An 18,133-nucleotide genomic window follows, 5' to 3' on the forward strand; every position below is an offset into this window, starting at 1 on the left:
TCTAAGGGCACGGAGCATGATTGGGAAAGCATGTGAGGCATTTTTGAATCTGAACTATTCGGGGCAGTTTCCCGGACAGGGATTAGACTAAAATAAATGTAGGAGCTGTCCAAACTGACAAACCCTGCACTGACATATCTTAAAATACATCAGTTCCCCTTTGTTTTGCCTTAAAAAAATGCACACAACTAATGTCTTTAGTAAGGCATGTTTGTTAAAACTAGTTATGTTTCCTAATTAAACTAAGGCCTAGCCCTGGCTTAAGCTAATCTCTGTCTGGGAATCCTCCCTAAATGCTTGGTTTACAAATTTTAAAAGCATTAGAGGTAAAACAATAGATATGAAAGTTACTGAATAAGTTACTTTTTCTTATACCGCTGCATGCTACAGAGAGAATATAACTAATTTTGCAGCTGAAATGTTCCTTTTTATTCTTAAGACCAACAGCAGTTGAAAGAGATTTCAATACAGCTTGCCTTCCCATTAACATTTTTGACAGCCACATTATGATGCCGCCATATGCCTTGTGCGAGTTTCACACTTATTTAACCCTGCCTGTGAAATCCAGGCTAAAGTTTAAAACTAATTTTGAGATCATTGATTTCAATCATTCGGTCAATAATAAAGATATATAGGTTCTTAGAGTATATATTATATAGGATGAATTTATGTAGAAAACAGTAAATCTCCAAAAAGACTTGCAGGTGTAGTCGCGTACAGCGAGGAAAGGACAGAAGTGTTTGTGAGGGTTTGATGGTCCCTCTCAAATCACAGAATCATGGGAACGCAACAGCGTATGAATCACCGCCAACAATCAACAACATTTACCATTACAGAGCATCAAGTTCACAACCTACACCAGCATTTAAAACCTAAACGAAAGTCGAATTTAATTTCTCCCACGTATCACATGACTCTTAGTCACAGATGATGCATTATTAACAATAACAACATAAAGAGACAATGTAGGATCTGTTGTAACAGCCTGCCATTGTACGTGTGAATACTGTACAACTCCTACACACCATAACACAACTACAAGATGGACTGTGAAAAATCACACTGACAAATACACACACACACAATTTCCTGCAGTGCCTGTTGACGCATTGATCAGATGACATACAGCTGTGGTGGGAGGAAAGATCCCACCACCCAAAAAACGGTGTGTGTCTGCCAGACACAAGCATGAAGTCAGCATGACATTCTCATTCACTGGTGACGTACTTCTGACCCATCAAAGTGAAACCAAACAAATGACTGTGGTTCTAAAACTGAACTATTTCGCCTCTTTCTCTAACACGTCTATAAAATGCTATCTGACCAAACCTTCTGCATTTTAGAAAGAAAGCAGAGTTTTTAAAGACCCCAAACTCTTTATTTCATCATCTGCTACAATAAATCACCAGGCAGCCACATAAATCAGTGAGATAGCAATGGGTTGCTTTGATTTCAAAAAGATTAATTTATGTAAAACTTTCGAGTTTTGAACCTGCATGCTCAAACGGTACAGCAGGTGGTGAGAAATGCTGTATTATTTGTTTCTTAGTGTCTTACCCTCACAGCTGCTGTGTCCTTCTTCGTATCCCGCGCTACAACTGCATTTGCCAATGGGCACCAACCACTCCCCCTCCGCGCTGCAATGCATTCTGGGAGGACTGTCCGTGTCCACCTCAGAGTTATTCACGCAGGTCCCTCTCACCTCCACCAACGTGGAGAACGCCGCTTCGGCTACCGTATCCGGAAACACGGCCAAGTTCTGCACGGTCGACAAACAGCGTTTGTAGTAAACTCTCACGGAAACCAGCGCGACGCACGCTCCAACGTCCTGGAAGGCCAGATGGAATCCCTTACGATTGAGGTGTCCGATCTCACGGACTTCGGTGTTGAGCTTCATTTTACGTTCGCCTAAATCGCCCTGCGTGAAACTTTCGTCTGCCGCAATAGTGTCGATTTTGCTGTAGCGGTCCTCGCGGGCCACGCGCCCAAGGTCCCAGTCGGATTCGGCGTAGAGGAGGTTGAACGTCTCTTTACAGCTGCCGGACACACCGGGGATGCTGTTGCAGTCGCGCAAGGTGAACTGCAGCTCGATGAAGATCCGCTGGCCGCCCTGCCGCCAGATCCAGCCCGTCTGGAGCCAGTTGTTCTGACTGGGCTCCATCACGTTGCACACCTGGTATGTGCGAATGGGCTTGTATTTCTCATCAACGCCGCTGATTTCCTCCCACTGCAACATAGAAGATAGTTATAAGTAATGGATATATAAAAGATAAATGCATTATAAATCAAACTTTATGGCAGAAGGATCCATTACAAACAATTACTTGATTCCACTTTCAGGTTTAAATCACTTAAAAGACAATCTACACTCACCTAAAGGATTATTAGGAACACCAGACTAATACTGTGTTTGACCCCCTTTCGCCTTCAGAACTGCCTTAATTCGACGTGACATTGATTCAACAAGGTGCTGAAAGAAACGTTGGCCCATATTGATTGGATAGCATCTTGCAGTTGATGTAAATTTGTGGGATGCACATCCAGGGCACGAAGCTCCCGTTCCACCACATCCCAAAGATTCTCTATTGGGTTGAGATCTGGTGACTATTTTAGTACAGTGAACTCATTGTCATTTTCAAGAAACCAATTTGAAATGATTCGAGCTTTGTGACATGGTGCATTATCCTGCTGGAAGTAGCCATCAGAGGATGGGTACATGGTGGTCATAAAGGGATGAACATGGTGAGAAACAATGCTCAGGTAGGTCGTGGCATTTAAATGATGCCTAATTGGCACTAAGGACACAATTTCCCATTGCATTGAGAAATTGAACAGGTGTTCCTAAAAATCCTTTAGGTGAGTGTATTTGGCACAAATGTGGAATGTTTTAAATTTGCTATAAGTGAAAATTTTGCAAAAACAAGTACTGTGGCATACTTAAAGTTACACTAAATTTTGGATACTGAATGCATCACATCTGTCCTAACCAACATAATAAACACAAATGTGATGCCTTCTCATTTATCAAAAAAATATACAGAACATTACATTAAACAGCAAATATCTTCCAATTGGCTGTGATTGAGTCACGTCCTACAAGCTTAGCGCCAAATCACCTTTAGTATATCAAACACAGAATATAAAGACTGAAGCATCTTCAATCAGCACCACAAACAAGCTCATTGTCTCGGAGAGAGATTATAATGAGCCTCAAAAGACGAACACTCTCACGCTGTTTTTCCAATTAATTGCAGTGTAATGAAGATCCTTTGTTTCTGAGGGAATTGAGCAGTCTGAATCGGTGCCCGTATTTGTCAGACTTTCTCCACAGATAGAACCGTGAGTGGCAGTGAATTTAAACGCATCCTGGTGAAAACCGCAGAGCGATCAAACCCGTGTAGTGCATGTATGACCGTACAGCTGTGTTGGAGAATGGCTGGGAACGCGAGACAGAGGATTTAATCGCTGTCAGGTCCAAAATTAACAAGCTAAACAAATAACAGCTTGCATCGGGTCCCCAGCTTCTAGCCACTTCTCACAGAAACATTACAACGGATGAATGTGTCCATTCTGCGCCCACCGAAAAGCTTTTTGCTCAGCTCAGCTACTGTGTGAATCGAACAGTGCATGTAATTTTTTTGTGTGCTTGCTTAGCATTGAGAAAGAAAAATTTATGGGAAAGCGAAAAAGACAAGACCAAATGGAGTTCATCTGGCGGGGTCAAAGCTGAATTTACTGGGATAACAGCAGAGATGAGCTTGTTATACAGTTGATGAATGAGAAGTGAGACAAACAAAATGGGAAAAAACGAACAAAAAACAAGTATATTATTGAGAGAGAATAGTGCCCTGGGGGTAGCACTAAAAATGTCGATAAGGGTTACCCAGTAGGTGTGCGCGATATCCCCTATACTGAGATCATCCTATCGTCAAACTGTGTGATTGCAATACGCAATAGTATCGGTCATATGTCTGACTACTATCGTCTATCGACACAACTCTATTATCCAGAAGCCAAAGTTTAGTGACATTTTTAACCCAACTGAGTTTTTAGATTACTTTAATGATGGATGCATGTGGTCTTTAGAGCTTCAACAGGTTGGAGACCATTCAATGACATTATAAATCCAAATAGAGCCAGGATATTACAGACCTGGCAACCTTGGACATTTTTTTGAGTACCATCAGACAAACACATGTTTTTAACATATAACTTAGCACGCTCGCACGCAAGCAAGCACGCACAAAACACACCTCTTGATAACTTACTTTCTTTTCTTTTCTTGTAAATGCCATGCAAGCTTCTAAAGTTATATTCATGGTGAGAATAAAGTGTAATTATATAAAGTAAAACTGGAAAAAGTCAGGTGTTTAAAATTAAAACTTTTTTCGGAAGTATTAACAGAATTAAAGGTTTCTTTGATAACTTTAAGGTAACATGCTGCACATCCACTCACTTTTTCCCATCCTGCCATAATCTTTAATAATAATTATAAATGTAAATAAAACCATGTTTAACAAAATCTGTGACCCATGGTTATTAATTCCCTTATTATGTTTAGGTCTAAACAAACATTAAATAGTGATATTCCTGTTAAATAGGTGGTAATAGTTACCCACAAATTACATTCTTTCATCATTTACTCACCCTCATATTGTTCCTAACCTTTATTATTTATTTCTTGTTTAAAACACTAATGAAATTATTTTGAAAAAATTTGTTACTGGTTTCCCCTGACTAGCTAGGAAAAAAATACAATGTAATGGGGGTTTCACACAGTACGCGGTGTGCCCTGCGCTTGCCGCTGGGTTCAGCGCAGCAAAGCAATTTGCCAGACCAAAGTAGGGTTAAGTTTTAAAAACTTAGCAGGATTACTATAAATTACTACAGTATATTTTTATTTAAGGTTAAGTAGTGGAGGAGGAATACAGACGCTGATGTTGCCCGTCTCTATTTCACATAACTTAAGCTGCCTACCTACAACAAGCTACCCAACTTAAAACACACCTGACATGCCAACTTTTGATATGTGAACTGATATGTGTTTCTATGAAACAGCTTTTTTCCGACATCTCTATAGAAGTGTAAACTTGACTTGTATTAAACAACTCCGGGAATTCCTACACACAGTACAAGCTTTTCGTCCATTTTGCTTTTTGTACTTGTATGGATGCCGCGTTTCTATTGGCAGCGCGGATAATCGTCACAGAGCACAGCGCAAAAGTTAAACTACTCTGACCGCTGCGCTCGTGCTTATCGCGACGCAACAACAAACAATCCTCGTGTGGCGCAAGCCATTGAAATTAATGGGTTTCATAGCGCACCGCACACCGCGTCCTGTGTGAAAGCGCCATAAGGCAGTGGGGACCAGACACTGTCTGTTTGGTTGCCAACACTCTTCAATATAACTTATATTGAGTTTCCTACAATAGAGAACAAAATGAGGTTGTTATGTAAATTTTACCAAATTTTTGAATGAACTATCTCTTTAAGACAGTATTTTAGAGTTAACACTGCTTAAAATACAACCAAAACTATGACATTACTGCTATTTACAGTATGTCTGTCTTTAATTTCTCCATTCTTCAAACAAACTGGATGCTGTTATAGCAGATATGAGTGCCAGTTATTGAGTGTGAATCCACCAGCGGAATCGGCGCCTATGGTAATTTTTTTAAGCGTAAAAATTAGGTCCATTTACAAATTTACAAAAGTAATGTTAGTGTATCTTGCGGTCAAGATCACTGGCTTTATAACATTAAAGAAAATTCAGTATTTCAACTTTCCACATTCACCCCGGACAGTTTACCTTAGGGCTCATAAGTCTCGACTCTGTTTAAAAATGTCAGAAAGTGCAGGTGGAAGGAGATCACGCGGGATTTGTGGTTCAGTTGATTGCAGACTCAATCATCCCCAGTTTCTACTTGGTGGATGAACCCAGTGCTACGATTGGACATATTCTTATTTTTTCTTTTGCTTGTTTTAAGTACTGCGCGCGCCAGAGGCGTCACCCGTTTTTTGCGTAGTTTAAAGTGACAAATCATACCAGCGTACTGTAAGGTCAAAATGCATACCTGCTACGCAAAATACGTACAGGTTGGCAGGTTTGATGTAATATAACTCTGTTTGTGTTCAACTAAACTGTTTGTGTTCAACTAAAGAAAGGTGGTCATATACACCTGGGATGAGTCAATTATAAGAGAGTTTTCAATTCTTTGAAATAATTGCATGTTACTAAACACTACTATTTATTTTATAACAATTTATAGTAATAAAAGCCATGATACACGTGTTATGAAAAACTTACCCCATTAGAAGGAAATGAGGTCCAACCCAGCTCTGCCTGGGACTCCTTAGAATTCAGCAAGACAACTGCATGAGAAAACAAACAAAGAGAAAAGAGACTATAACAACAGCACAATCATTAAATCGCAATTATACGATGTGGCTTTTCTTTATCTCACTGTCAGAACGCAGACAGCAGATAGCGTCTAATTATCATGAACATAGCCCCTGTGGACAGGCCGCTGATCTGCCCGCATCACAGGCACATTAATACCGAAATGGGGAATGACAGACATGCAGAGCTGCACTTAGTGAAATGAAGTGCACCGGTCATCAGCTGATAATGTCAGACAGCTGGGCAGAGTACAAGCATCTTGGCTGATTTTGGCTGCTCTGCAGCAAAATGTGGTAGATTTTATATTTTACAGTCATTTTAGGAGGTAAAAATAAATGTTTTACAGCAACACACCATAATGCAATGAAGCCCAGGAGGCCATTGAAGCAAACTCAAATGAGCATTTTTCATTTCTGCTGCATTTCTTCTACAATCACAAGTGGTAATGTAAAATCCTGATGTAAACTGAATTAAAACAAGCAGTTTTAATTTGCATTTAACTGTATATTGTGACACAGCACACAAGTGCAGGAGTAAGTAAACTCAAGCCAACTGAAACACTTAGAAACTTTGTCCTTGAAAACAAATGTGTTCCTATAGTTCAACTAGTGAAGTGCAGTGTTGTTAACCCCAATGTCATGGGTTTGATTCCCAGTGGCCAAGCCAATAAACATACTTGAAATGTAAAGTCTGAAAGTCTCAGATAAAAGCATCAGCCATATGCGTAAACCTAAATGTGAGCAGAGCTTTGATCAGAACCTTGTACAGGGCTTATCTTGAAACGGCCTATAACTTAAAACCACAGACAAGACCTCTGCACTCTGGATCACAGCATGAGGACCTTGGACAGCTCCATAAATGTGGAGCCATTTCAGCACTCTGGACAGCACCACTGATGATGCAAGCTACTTTCTTCAAATCCTTATAAAACAAAAAGATTTTCCGAATAAAAAATGGAAAAGTATGATATTTATGAGAAATACAATTTCCCAAAGAGTAAAAATACTTTGGCTTTCAAAACACTGCAGTGTGCACTTGAGTAATAGGGGAGAGCGGGGTACAATCTAACGGTTTTTGGTTTTGGCTTAATCATTCAAAAATATTTGAGTTTGATTAATTATATTTTTACACAAGCAACACACATATCTCAGCTACAAATGAACATTTATAGTTTGTTTCTAGTACTTACCATTCTTGGACAATTACACCAAAAGTGACAAAAGTGCAAACGTTACAACTTACCCCATAGGTGGGGTTAATTGTAACAAGCAGGGGGTTAGTTGTAACAATTGCAAATAATTAAGTTTGCAGGCAAATATCTCAATACTATTTTGTCTATATACTTGAAGTGGTTATTGTTTATATATCTGTGTATAATAAACTGTATTCATTCATCCAGATTCCAGCCCTTTTCTAACAATAGTTCAATTATAAATGGATACAAATGTCAAAATATTTGAGAAAGCAGCACAATTATGATTTTTTTTATATGTTCCCCAGTCTGTAATAACCATACTACAGTTTCAAAATCAAATTCATTATGATTTCAATCTTTGACGTGACCTTATTCAATCAATATTAAAGATATGAACAAAAATAAAATTGACACACGATTTTTGATAAGACAGGCACATTTATTTTGTTGGCATTCAGCAATCGTGTGTAGCCTATTTAAAACAACGGCAAGAATAACGCTAACCTTGACTGTTTTCATATCGTTACTGCTGAGGGGTTAGTTGTAACACAGCGTTACAATTAACCCCGCCGGGTGAAATATTTTCAAGCCCACCAAAAAGTTGCTAAGAGCCGCAGACATATCTCAAAAAATGATGCTATGTTTAGTCAACAAGACACTTATTATTATGACATAGCCAGGGCATGAAATTAACACCCGACCACACGCCAAATGCGGGTGGATTTTGCAATTGGCGGGTAACACCGTCAATCTACCAGCCACATTGGCGGGTAGCCAATGCGAATCAGTGATGCGCGGGTCATTGTATAAACAACCCACTCCCGATCGACATTTTCAACTAACCCGCCCCGCCCGCAATTGTTCAAAATAGTTTTTAAACTCGACCGACTGGCCGCGGCCTGAATATCATTAAAATATTTTTGGATGACTCGTAACCGGCACCCGCTCATTTCTTATCAACCTGCGCATATCACTGATGCAAATTGAGTGATTCATTGAGAGGATGCGACTGCTGTTTCGCAACGTTCATGCGATTGAAAAGAAGATGAGGCACTTCTCTGACTACGTTTGGATGTGCGAGTAAGTTAAGTATTAAACTGTTGGTTGGATGGGATGAGAATGCAATGCTGACATATGCTACTGTACAATCACAGTTGCACAGATGTGTAGTGCTGCTGTGACGGATCAGAACTCTTGATGTGTAAACTTTAGAGAGAGTTGCGCTACTATGCCTTATACTGTACTACATTAACATACATTTTGCGAATATAGTAATAATGAAAAACAACGTATGTGCACAGTTTGTGCCCCCTCTGTCTCTGTGTGCGTGCGCGGGTTTAAGGGGACTCAATAGGGCACATCTGAGAGACGCGTTCCTGAACTACACATCCTCATGCCCATGGCGTCAATATTTGACGCACTTGACCATGCGTCAATATGTTACGCCGAGGGTATACCTTTCGCGTCATTTTTTGACGAACTGGGGACTTCAATACTATTACGTCCGTTGCATTCTCTTTCCTATTTTCTTACCATTTTCGCGTCGGTTTAGGGTTAGATTACGCATATTAAACAGTGTACGCGAAATTAAACAGTTTAAACAGTTGTCACCTGGCGTTGGGGTTAGACACAGTTGTCACCTGGCGTTGGGGTTAGAGTTAGGTTTGGGTAGGGATGTCATTATGTAAATCTAACCCTAAACCGACGCGAAAATGGTAAGAAAATAGGAAAGAGAATGCAACGGACGTAATAGTATTGAAGTCCCCAGTTCGTCAAAAAATGACGCGAAAGGTATACCCTCGGCGTAAGCATGCGTACATAAAATCTTTCTGCTCTTGACAGGGCACATATAAACAAAATGATCTCAACAGTATTCATTTTCTAATAAAACATTTCTTTATGTCTTAAGTGTATGTATAGAGAGTCAAAAACCAGTCTGTGCTGGTCTTAAAGAGACAGTAACCTCAATTTACCTACTTAAGTCTGTGTCATTAATGTTTATCAAACAACCTAAGACAAAGAGAATTCACTTTTGTAGCTCTGAAAAAAATTATATTTAATTCATACAATAAAGACAGTGTTATAATTCACTATTCGGGCAAAAAAAAACTGGCTGGTAAAAAGTCTCTGTGGCAGGTGGATTTCTAAATCCACCTGCCACAGTGGCCAAAAAAGTTAACTTCAGGCCCTGGACATAGCATTGGATTTGGTATCTTACACACCCAACTTAGAAACCGAAAAAAATTTTTTACTTGCATGCCACTAAAACACTTGTTCATCAATATTTCTCTGGAAAAACATTATACATTTTCAATCATTTGCAGGAGATCGTCTTTCGCCAGCATGAAAAAAATACCGTAAAAACACTCTCAACCTTGTGCAACAATGTAAACAGTCAGTGTTACAACTAACCCCGCATAGTTTTTGCCCTGTGCACCCCTATTACACATTAACCTCTGGCTCAACAAACGAAATGAGTTTTGTGAGGAATCTGTTTACCAGAATAATAGTAGATGGGTGACTGTGTGTTGACCTGTTTGGAAACCAGCTCAGATATGGCAAACATCATATCTTTAGAGAAGTATACACAGACTACTTAACAGATCACCCTAACTAGTGGATTTAAGCATTACACACTGCTCACATTTCTGTCAATCAGCGCAAAAGCTTATTCACTTCTATCAAAAATGCTTGTTTCTATTTTGCTATGCTCTCTGCTGTCAAAAGCGCAGCCATGTGTGACCAACAAAATGCCACTGCATGATGTCGCCGACACAGCCGCTGTACTTACACATGCACGGCTCTGCACTGCTGGCTGACATCACCACGCTAGTCTGAATGCCATTTCATTAAAAGATGAGTGACAGACGGCTCGTTCGGGAGATGCGCACTTCTGCCGCAAGAGCACTTGGGCTTTGAGTCGCAATTCAGAGTCTGTGTTTTAACCTTGTACACAACGCATTGACTGCTGAACGTTATGGAAAAAGCTTTAGAAAACCGACACTGAGGCAGTGCATATTAAGTTTTCAAGGTTTTACGTGGTATAAAACCCACTGACTTTGCTTTAGTTAGTCTGAATGATTGTTTTATTTTTCTCCATAACAGCTGTTGCCGTCTCTCTACTTTGAGAGGACCGGATGCCATTCGATTTCTGCTGACATGGTCCCCTGCTGATCCGACCTTCAAGAGAAAGACAGAGACGCAGAGAGAGAGATACAGACAGAGAGAGAGAAAATAGAAGAAAGAGACAGACAGAAAGATGTAGTGAGAGAGAAAGAGAGAGAGAGAGACTGTCTGTATGTGTTGTAAGGGAATGTAAGTCGCTTTGGATAAAAGCGTCTGCCAAATGCATAAATGAAATAAAGTAACCAATTACAGTTTGCTTTCTTTTAATTTATTGGTGGGTTTATCTAACATAAATTACACAACAATAGACAATGAAAAACTTAGTGTATACCATTTGTAATCCAAGTTTCTGTCCCTCTAGACATAATATCTGATGACTTCAAAAATATAAGTTATGGGGCATATACACCAAACACGTGTATTCGTAACGCGTTCCTTCCTAAATATACCTCCCTCGCTGGATGTAACGTTGGATCAGGTGAATTTTGTGTATGTTCATGGCAATTGACTTTGAATGTTTATCTACTCAAATCGTTGAATTTCTGCTTGGTATGTATGCCCCTTTAGAATGTTTGGACTATGTATGTACATGCAAAAATGTAACTATTGTAAATGGACTATGATTGTACTTTGCACTTTTGTGTGTTATTGCCATTATAAACTCACCTAAAGGATTATTTTAGTACAGTGAACTCATTGTCATGTTCAAGAAACCAATTTGAAATGATTCAAGCTTTGTGGCATGGTGCATTATCCTGCTGGAAGTATCCATCAGAAGATGGGCACATGGTGGTCATAAAGGGATGGACATGGTCAGAAACAATGCTCAGGTAGGCCGTGGCATTTAAACGATGCCCAATTGCCACTAAGGGGCCAAACGTGTGCCAAGAAAACATCCCCCACACCATTACACCACCACCACCAGCCTGCACAGTGATAACAAGGCATGATGGATCCATGTTCTCATCTTGTTACACCAAATTCTGACCCTACCATCTGAATGTCTCAACAGAAATTGAAACTCATCAGACCAGGTAACATTTTTCCAGTCTTCAACTGTCCAATTTTGGTGAGCTCGTGCAAATTGTAGCCTATTTCTCCTATTTGTAGTGGAGATGAGTAGTCCCCGTGGGGTCTTCTGCTGTTGTAGCCCATCCGCCTCTGACCTCTAGCATCAACAAAGGCATTTTCGCCCACAAGCTGCATACTGGATGTTTTTCCCTTTTCACACCATTTTTTGTAAACCATAGAAATGGTTGTGTGTGAAAATCTCAGTTACTGAGCAGATTTTGAAATACTCAGGCCAGCCCATCTGGCACCAACAACCATGCAATGCCCAAAATTGCTTAAATCACCCTTCTTTCCCATTCTGACATTCCGTTTGGAGTTCAGGAGATTGTCTTGACCAGGACCACACCCCTAAATGCATTGAAGCAACTGCCATGTGATTGGTTGATTAAATAATTGCATTAATGAGAAATTGAACAGGTGTTCCTAATAATCCTTTACGTGAGTGTATGCTCAACACCAGGCTGTGGTTGGTTAGTCATAATGTGGAGACTACATAAAATAATTATTTTGAGGGGCTTTTGGGCTTACAACATCCCAATTTAAAAACTCTAAAGAGAACAGATGACATAACACAAACTAAAGGCCTATGGTGATGTCACAAGGGCACTAATCTCTATTAAACATCAACACTAATGAAAACCTCACTGATAGAATTATGAAATCAGACCCATAACAACAGACAGGATTAGCCACAATTCTCTTCCCTGTAGCTTATAAGAACATAAAACAAGCACAGACATCCTCAAAACAGACCAATCAGAGGCCAGCGACCTGCATGACAACCACTGGCCAAACCTTAAAAGGTGCACACACAAAAACAGACTCTGTGTGATCGGTCAACGCTGTTAAAGCCAACTGAACAGCAAAGCACATTAACTGGAAAGCCCTGTAGAGACCTTCATGACCTCATTAAACTTTCAGTTCTGTCACTGGGCTCTAAAGAGCACCATCCTTTTTCTGCAGTTCTATTGAAACACACACAGACCAAAGAATCAGAATAAAAGCACAAGAGGAGGCCCTCGGTCAATCTCTCCAGTCTTTCTGATCAGCTTGCCATTATTTTGAAATGGGTCATAATGGCCCGTTTTCAAAAACACGGTCCCCCATGTAGAGCCTATGCAACACACCATCTTTCCCAAATCCAAAAAGCAACTTGGCTTTGGTGCCTAAATTATCTTGGCATGACCTTGAAAACAAACATGAATAGTGGTTTTAAAGAAAAGAAAGAAAGAAGTCAGAGGAACTAATGTAGATAGACAGACAGATAAAATTTTCTGGGTTGACCAGTTAGTCTGTTCGAAACCAACTCCATAATAGTATGTACGCTAAAGGTAACTTTTTTATTTAATTTGGACTTTTGGGATCTCTTGCCATTTTTTTTCTTAGAGTTTAAATATAAATAACAGTATGTGCACTGACCTACTTTAATGCTACAGTGCATGTCATCTTTTCAAAGATTTGCTCTAAATGAAGACGAGTTTCCTATTTGCCCAAAATATTCATAAAAAGTTTTTGTAACTTGGCATAAAAATATGCAAGCAATATTGCGAGGCCAAGTAATTCAATGCTTAGAAATATCGACACCCCTGATACTAACATAAATGTAAGCGACTCGAGAGAATGCAAAATAATCAGAACACATTTCAAAAACTGCAGAAGAAATGCAAAGGCTGCATGATGATGATTCATCATTCATGAGATGACTGTTTACTTGCGTAAAGTATGTTTTTGAGTGTTCTTGAGTCATAGTAGTCAAAGTGCTAAAAGTGGGAGGCTAGTGATGATGTGGGGTCCGGGTCGGCTGTAGCAAAACCGTGTGCTGACAGAGCTGTGACTGACAACTTCATATTGATTCAGTCTCCCTAAAAGAAGAGCGTCTGTGAACCGCTGACAGCTTACTTGGTCTTAACGTCATCATCAACCCACCGTAACCTTTGAATTGTCAAAGTTATGAGGAAGAACTTTATCCTCATGGCATAAATTAGGACATAAATAAATACACAGCAAAAGTCCCATAAAAATTATTTAGAATCAGTGATGTTTACCTCAAATTTCCAATACACCATGTCCAAGCCCCTGAGAGGAGAATGCTGACAGCAAGTATGCACTTACATAACCATTTCAGCATTTATGCACTTTATGTCATTTCAGCATTTATGGCTATTTTCATAGCAAGAAACTGTTACTCTATAAACAAGCGAATCCATACAAGTTGATATACAAAGGTTTGGGGATGGGCATTTTGACATATCCAATTCACCTAACCTGCATGTTTTTGGACTGTGGGAGGAAACCGGAGTACCCGGAGAAAACCCATGCTGACACAGGGAAAGCACACAAACTTTACACAGAAAGCTCGAACCCACTGAGTCACTGTGCCGCCCTAATGCATATACAAAGTGACACACTTACAAATACATTTATCAGGATTATATCAGGTTTAAAGGAAAACCCCATAGTTTTTCAATATTTTACTATGTTCTTACCTCCACTTAGAAAAATTCATACACACCTGTCTTTTTTCAATGCATCCATTTAATCTTTGTACAGCGTGCTGTGAATGTGTTAGCATTTAGCCTAGCCCCATTTATTCCTTATGATCCAAACAGGGATGAATTTAGAAGCCACCAAACACTTCCATGTTTTCCCTTTTTAAAGGCTGTTACATGAGTAGAATTTTTATTTTGTGCCACCAAACTTACTCGTGTAATATTGAAAAACGGTGGTGTTTTCCTTTAAGCAAAACTCTTTGTTAGTATGCTAAGTTTGTGTGGGTGGTTGCCAAGGCATTGCTATGCAAGTTGCAAAGGTATTCTAAGTTCTAAATGAGTGAATTTACATGCTTAAATATGTTGCTAGGGTATTCTGAGTAAAGCCTTGCACGACCAAAAACTCCAGCCCTAACCCGGCCCGTGTTCAAACCCTACCCGACCCCAGCCCGACAATGCCTGCAATTTTTTCAGCCTGAACCCAACCCGACCCGAGACCAACATCAATCGCTTTTAAGCTCTCTCTGACGCAAGCGCTCTGATGCTCTCTCTCTCTCTCTCTCTCTCTCTCTCTCACACGCGCTTTTTGATGCGCGCTGTCTCTGTTACAAACACATACGTCACACGCTACTAAGAGGTAAACTTTTATTATAGGGCTGAAACATCATGCCCATAAATATTGTACAAACTGTCCATTACACAGAAGCATAAACATGAAGGGAGAATATAGTGCTACGGAATCAAACCGCAAAAAAGAGTAAATAGACGACCTACCTTTCTTTGCTTTTCAGTAACTGAACCGAAGAACAATGTTCAAAACAATGTCCAAAAATAACTCTTCGCCGACTGGCTAATTCTGAACTTTTATAATTAACTCTCCACGATCCAACATCTCCCTGATGCCCTGCATGGTCAACTGTCAGTGTCACCTGTTTAATGCACATGAGTGACGCGCGTCATGCGTGCATGTATGCTTGTACTTGTGTTACTTCCTTAGGCGATGTATAATATTTATAATATAATCAGTATAGCAATATTTCGTATACACTTTTTGACGTATGCTCTGATGCACGTAAATTATATGCACGATGAGGACAGAAGCTAAAATAAGCCAGAGTCCAATCCGAGCCCGATCTGTTAAAAAAACGGCCCGAGCCTGGCCCGAATGGCCCCCGACGGGCTTGCAGGGCTCTAATTGTGAGTGGTTGCTATGTGGTTGTTTACTTACTCACCTCAAAAGAGCCATATCTCCATTTCTCTATTATAGTGCGGTCCCTATATGCCTCAGGTCCTCCATCAAAGTACATCTAGTGGAGTTTTATTATACACCAGGTGACAATCTTAGGTCTGATTGCTTGGACACTTAACACTTTAGCACATATCTACAGAAACTGGATGATGCGAGTTGGCATAGATGTCTACAGTACAAACAGTGCAGGAAAACTGAAGCATCAAGATTCAACATTCAGGTATTAGTTCGTCTAAAGCCCAATGTGTCTAGTAACAACACTTAACAAGGACTTTTACTAAGAACACACGCATACACAATCACAATTCTCAGTCAATAGCACATACACACATACACATCTTTCTTGATGGCCTGTACTGTTTAACCTTTGTGCTAATTGCATTGGTCTTTTAAATGTCATGGTGGACCCCTCAGTTAACAGGACATTTTTTGATTGAGAGTACAGTATTAGTGGGGGCATTTAAAGACCCTTCTATAATTAAAGCCGTACTGTTGTGGGACTTCAATTTTCTCTGGAGAAGTTGAACAAAAACATCTATTATTTAGACTGATTTGTTTGTGCACGAGACAAGACTGAAGTATCGACTATAACACAGAAGTTTCTGCAGCATTTCTTTGTATTAGACACTTAAAGTACAGATTTTTTGGTTCAAGTCAAGCAAATTAAATTTCGTTGACTGCTGTCAACAATTTTGTGACTGACGTAAGTTTGACTGCGTTAGATAACAGTGCTGTATTACAGTGTGGGACTGCTGTAGGACAAAGTGAATGGGGAACTTAGTGGAAACAAATATAATTTGGTTAGATCATGATAACAATGAAATGGGGAAGGTAAATAATTAAGGTCAGTATAAAAGTATAACTCTTCCCCATCTCTTAATCTCTCTCTGTCTTTGTTAATGAGCATTTTTTGTATTAAAAGGGGAGAGCATGGTTACGAGAGAGAGAGAGAGAGAGAGAGAGAGAGAGAGAGAGAGAGAGAGAGAGACTGGGGGGGGCAGTTTTGTGATGACTTTCTTCCTCTCTCTCAATTTAGGAATCCACTTTAGATCAAATTAGACTCTGATTCACACCACATTACCACATTGCCTCCTTTCACAGCCCCTGACAGTAGGAGGGCCGCTCCTCTCTCCAGCACTCCCACCTGTCTCTTTCACTCATCCTCAAAGACGACGACTTTCCTGCCCTTGTATCTTCTCCTCCCCAACTCTCTAAATGTCCAATTACAGACACGTCATTAAAGACACAGTGAGGATGCAGCTTGAATTCTTTTCTTTAGTCCTCTACGCCCCATTCAAGCACTATTTGCGCAATCCTGCCCACATGGATGTTTTTAACGGGGTGGGCTACTGCCACTCTATACTGTCGGTGAAGGACAGACTGCTGTTTCTCTAACGGCGCATTCACACGGGGCGTAAGCGTTAACGCTTAACGGAAGGCTTGTCTGAAGCGTGGCTAACAGCCAATCACTGAGGCCGCAACACAAGCTCCGGTCTACCATAAACGTAATTGGCTGGCTCTGCCTAGGTTATTTGCATAAGGCGATATGATTGGCTGACGCACGCGTTGCCGCTTGAAAAGTTGAGAAATGTTCAACTTCTGCCGCGAGCAACGGCACTGACGCGGCACAGACGGATCCACAATTCAGTTCGCCAATGCTTGACGTCATCCATTAAAAGTGAATGGGAAGCGTCAACGCTTACGACCCGTGTGAATGCGCCGTGACTTCATCTATAACATCTCTCTGTATGTGCGTGTCTATTTTATTCACAATAAAGCAAACAGCGACCATTTACATTAATTCATCTACTCAAAGCGACTTACAAGGAGACAAGCATGCTTTAAAACAAGAGTATCTGGGCTGAATGAGCAGAATGATTGAAGGAATACAGCAAGTTCAATACAACCTATCAGAGAACGCTTTTGACTCAAGCTGTGGTTTGTTTACAGTATGGCACTTTTAATGAAAGTCCAAGGCCTGATTGTACCGCACCGGATTGAATGGAAAATAAATCCCTAACAATTTCGGTGGCATGTCAAGCACTGTCAGACGTTTCAAAAACAAGGCTTGTGAGTCATTTCAATACACAATACTTAATTTTTAAGAAATATTAAAGGATAGTTCACCCAAAAATGAAAATAATGTCATTAATGACTCACTCTCATGTCGTTCCAAACTCGTAAGACCTCCGTTCATCTTTGAAGCACAGTTTAAGATGTTTTATGTTTAGTCCAAGAGCTTGTTGACCCTTCAATGAAAATCTACGTATGGTATACTGTCCATGTCCAGAAAGGTAATAAAAACATCATCAAAGTAGTCCATGTGACATCAGTGGGTCAGTTAGAATGTGTTGAAGCATCGAAAATACACATTGGTCAAAAAATAACAAAAATTACGACTTTATTCTGCAATGTTTGCTCTTCCGCTTCTGTTGTGAAGCGCATGCACGAGACTAAAGTCACATCACTGCAGTGTTGCAGATGACGTGTTATCCTCTAGAGCGGCCATTCCCAAACTGTGGTCCGCGGACCACTAGTGGTCCGTGAGGGTACTGCAGGTGGTCCGTGAAAAGGCAAAATAAGAATATGTATATTTTAACAAA

General features: G+C 40.1%; 1 protein-coding gene across 2 annotated transcripts in view; it reads right to left on the minus strand.

The window, feature by feature from the left end:
- Window positions 1-18,133, minus strand: part of LOC135779425 (ephrin type-A receptor 7) — a 172,599-nt gene that overhangs the window by 132,850 nt on the left and 21,616 nt on the right. For both annotated transcript variants that reach the window (XM_065290149.2, XM_065290143.2), the window contains exons 2-3: window positions 6,308-6,372; window positions 1,558-2,227 (exon numbers count right to left, since the gene is read on the minus strand). In XM_065290149.2, the coding sequence (XP_065146221.1) occupies window positions 1,558-2,227; window positions 6,308-6,372 (735 nt within the window). The remainder of the gene's footprint in view (window positions 1-1,557; window positions 2,228-6,307; window positions 6,373-18,133) is intronic.

Source organism: Paramisgurnus dabryanus, chromosome 19 (assembly GCF_030506205.2).
Source record: "Paramisgurnus dabryanus chromosome 19, PD_genome_1.1, whole genome shotgun sequence".
Lineage (NCBI taxonomy): Eukaryota > Metazoa > Chordata > Actinopteri > Cypriniformes > Cobitidae > Paramisgurnus > Paramisgurnus dabryanus.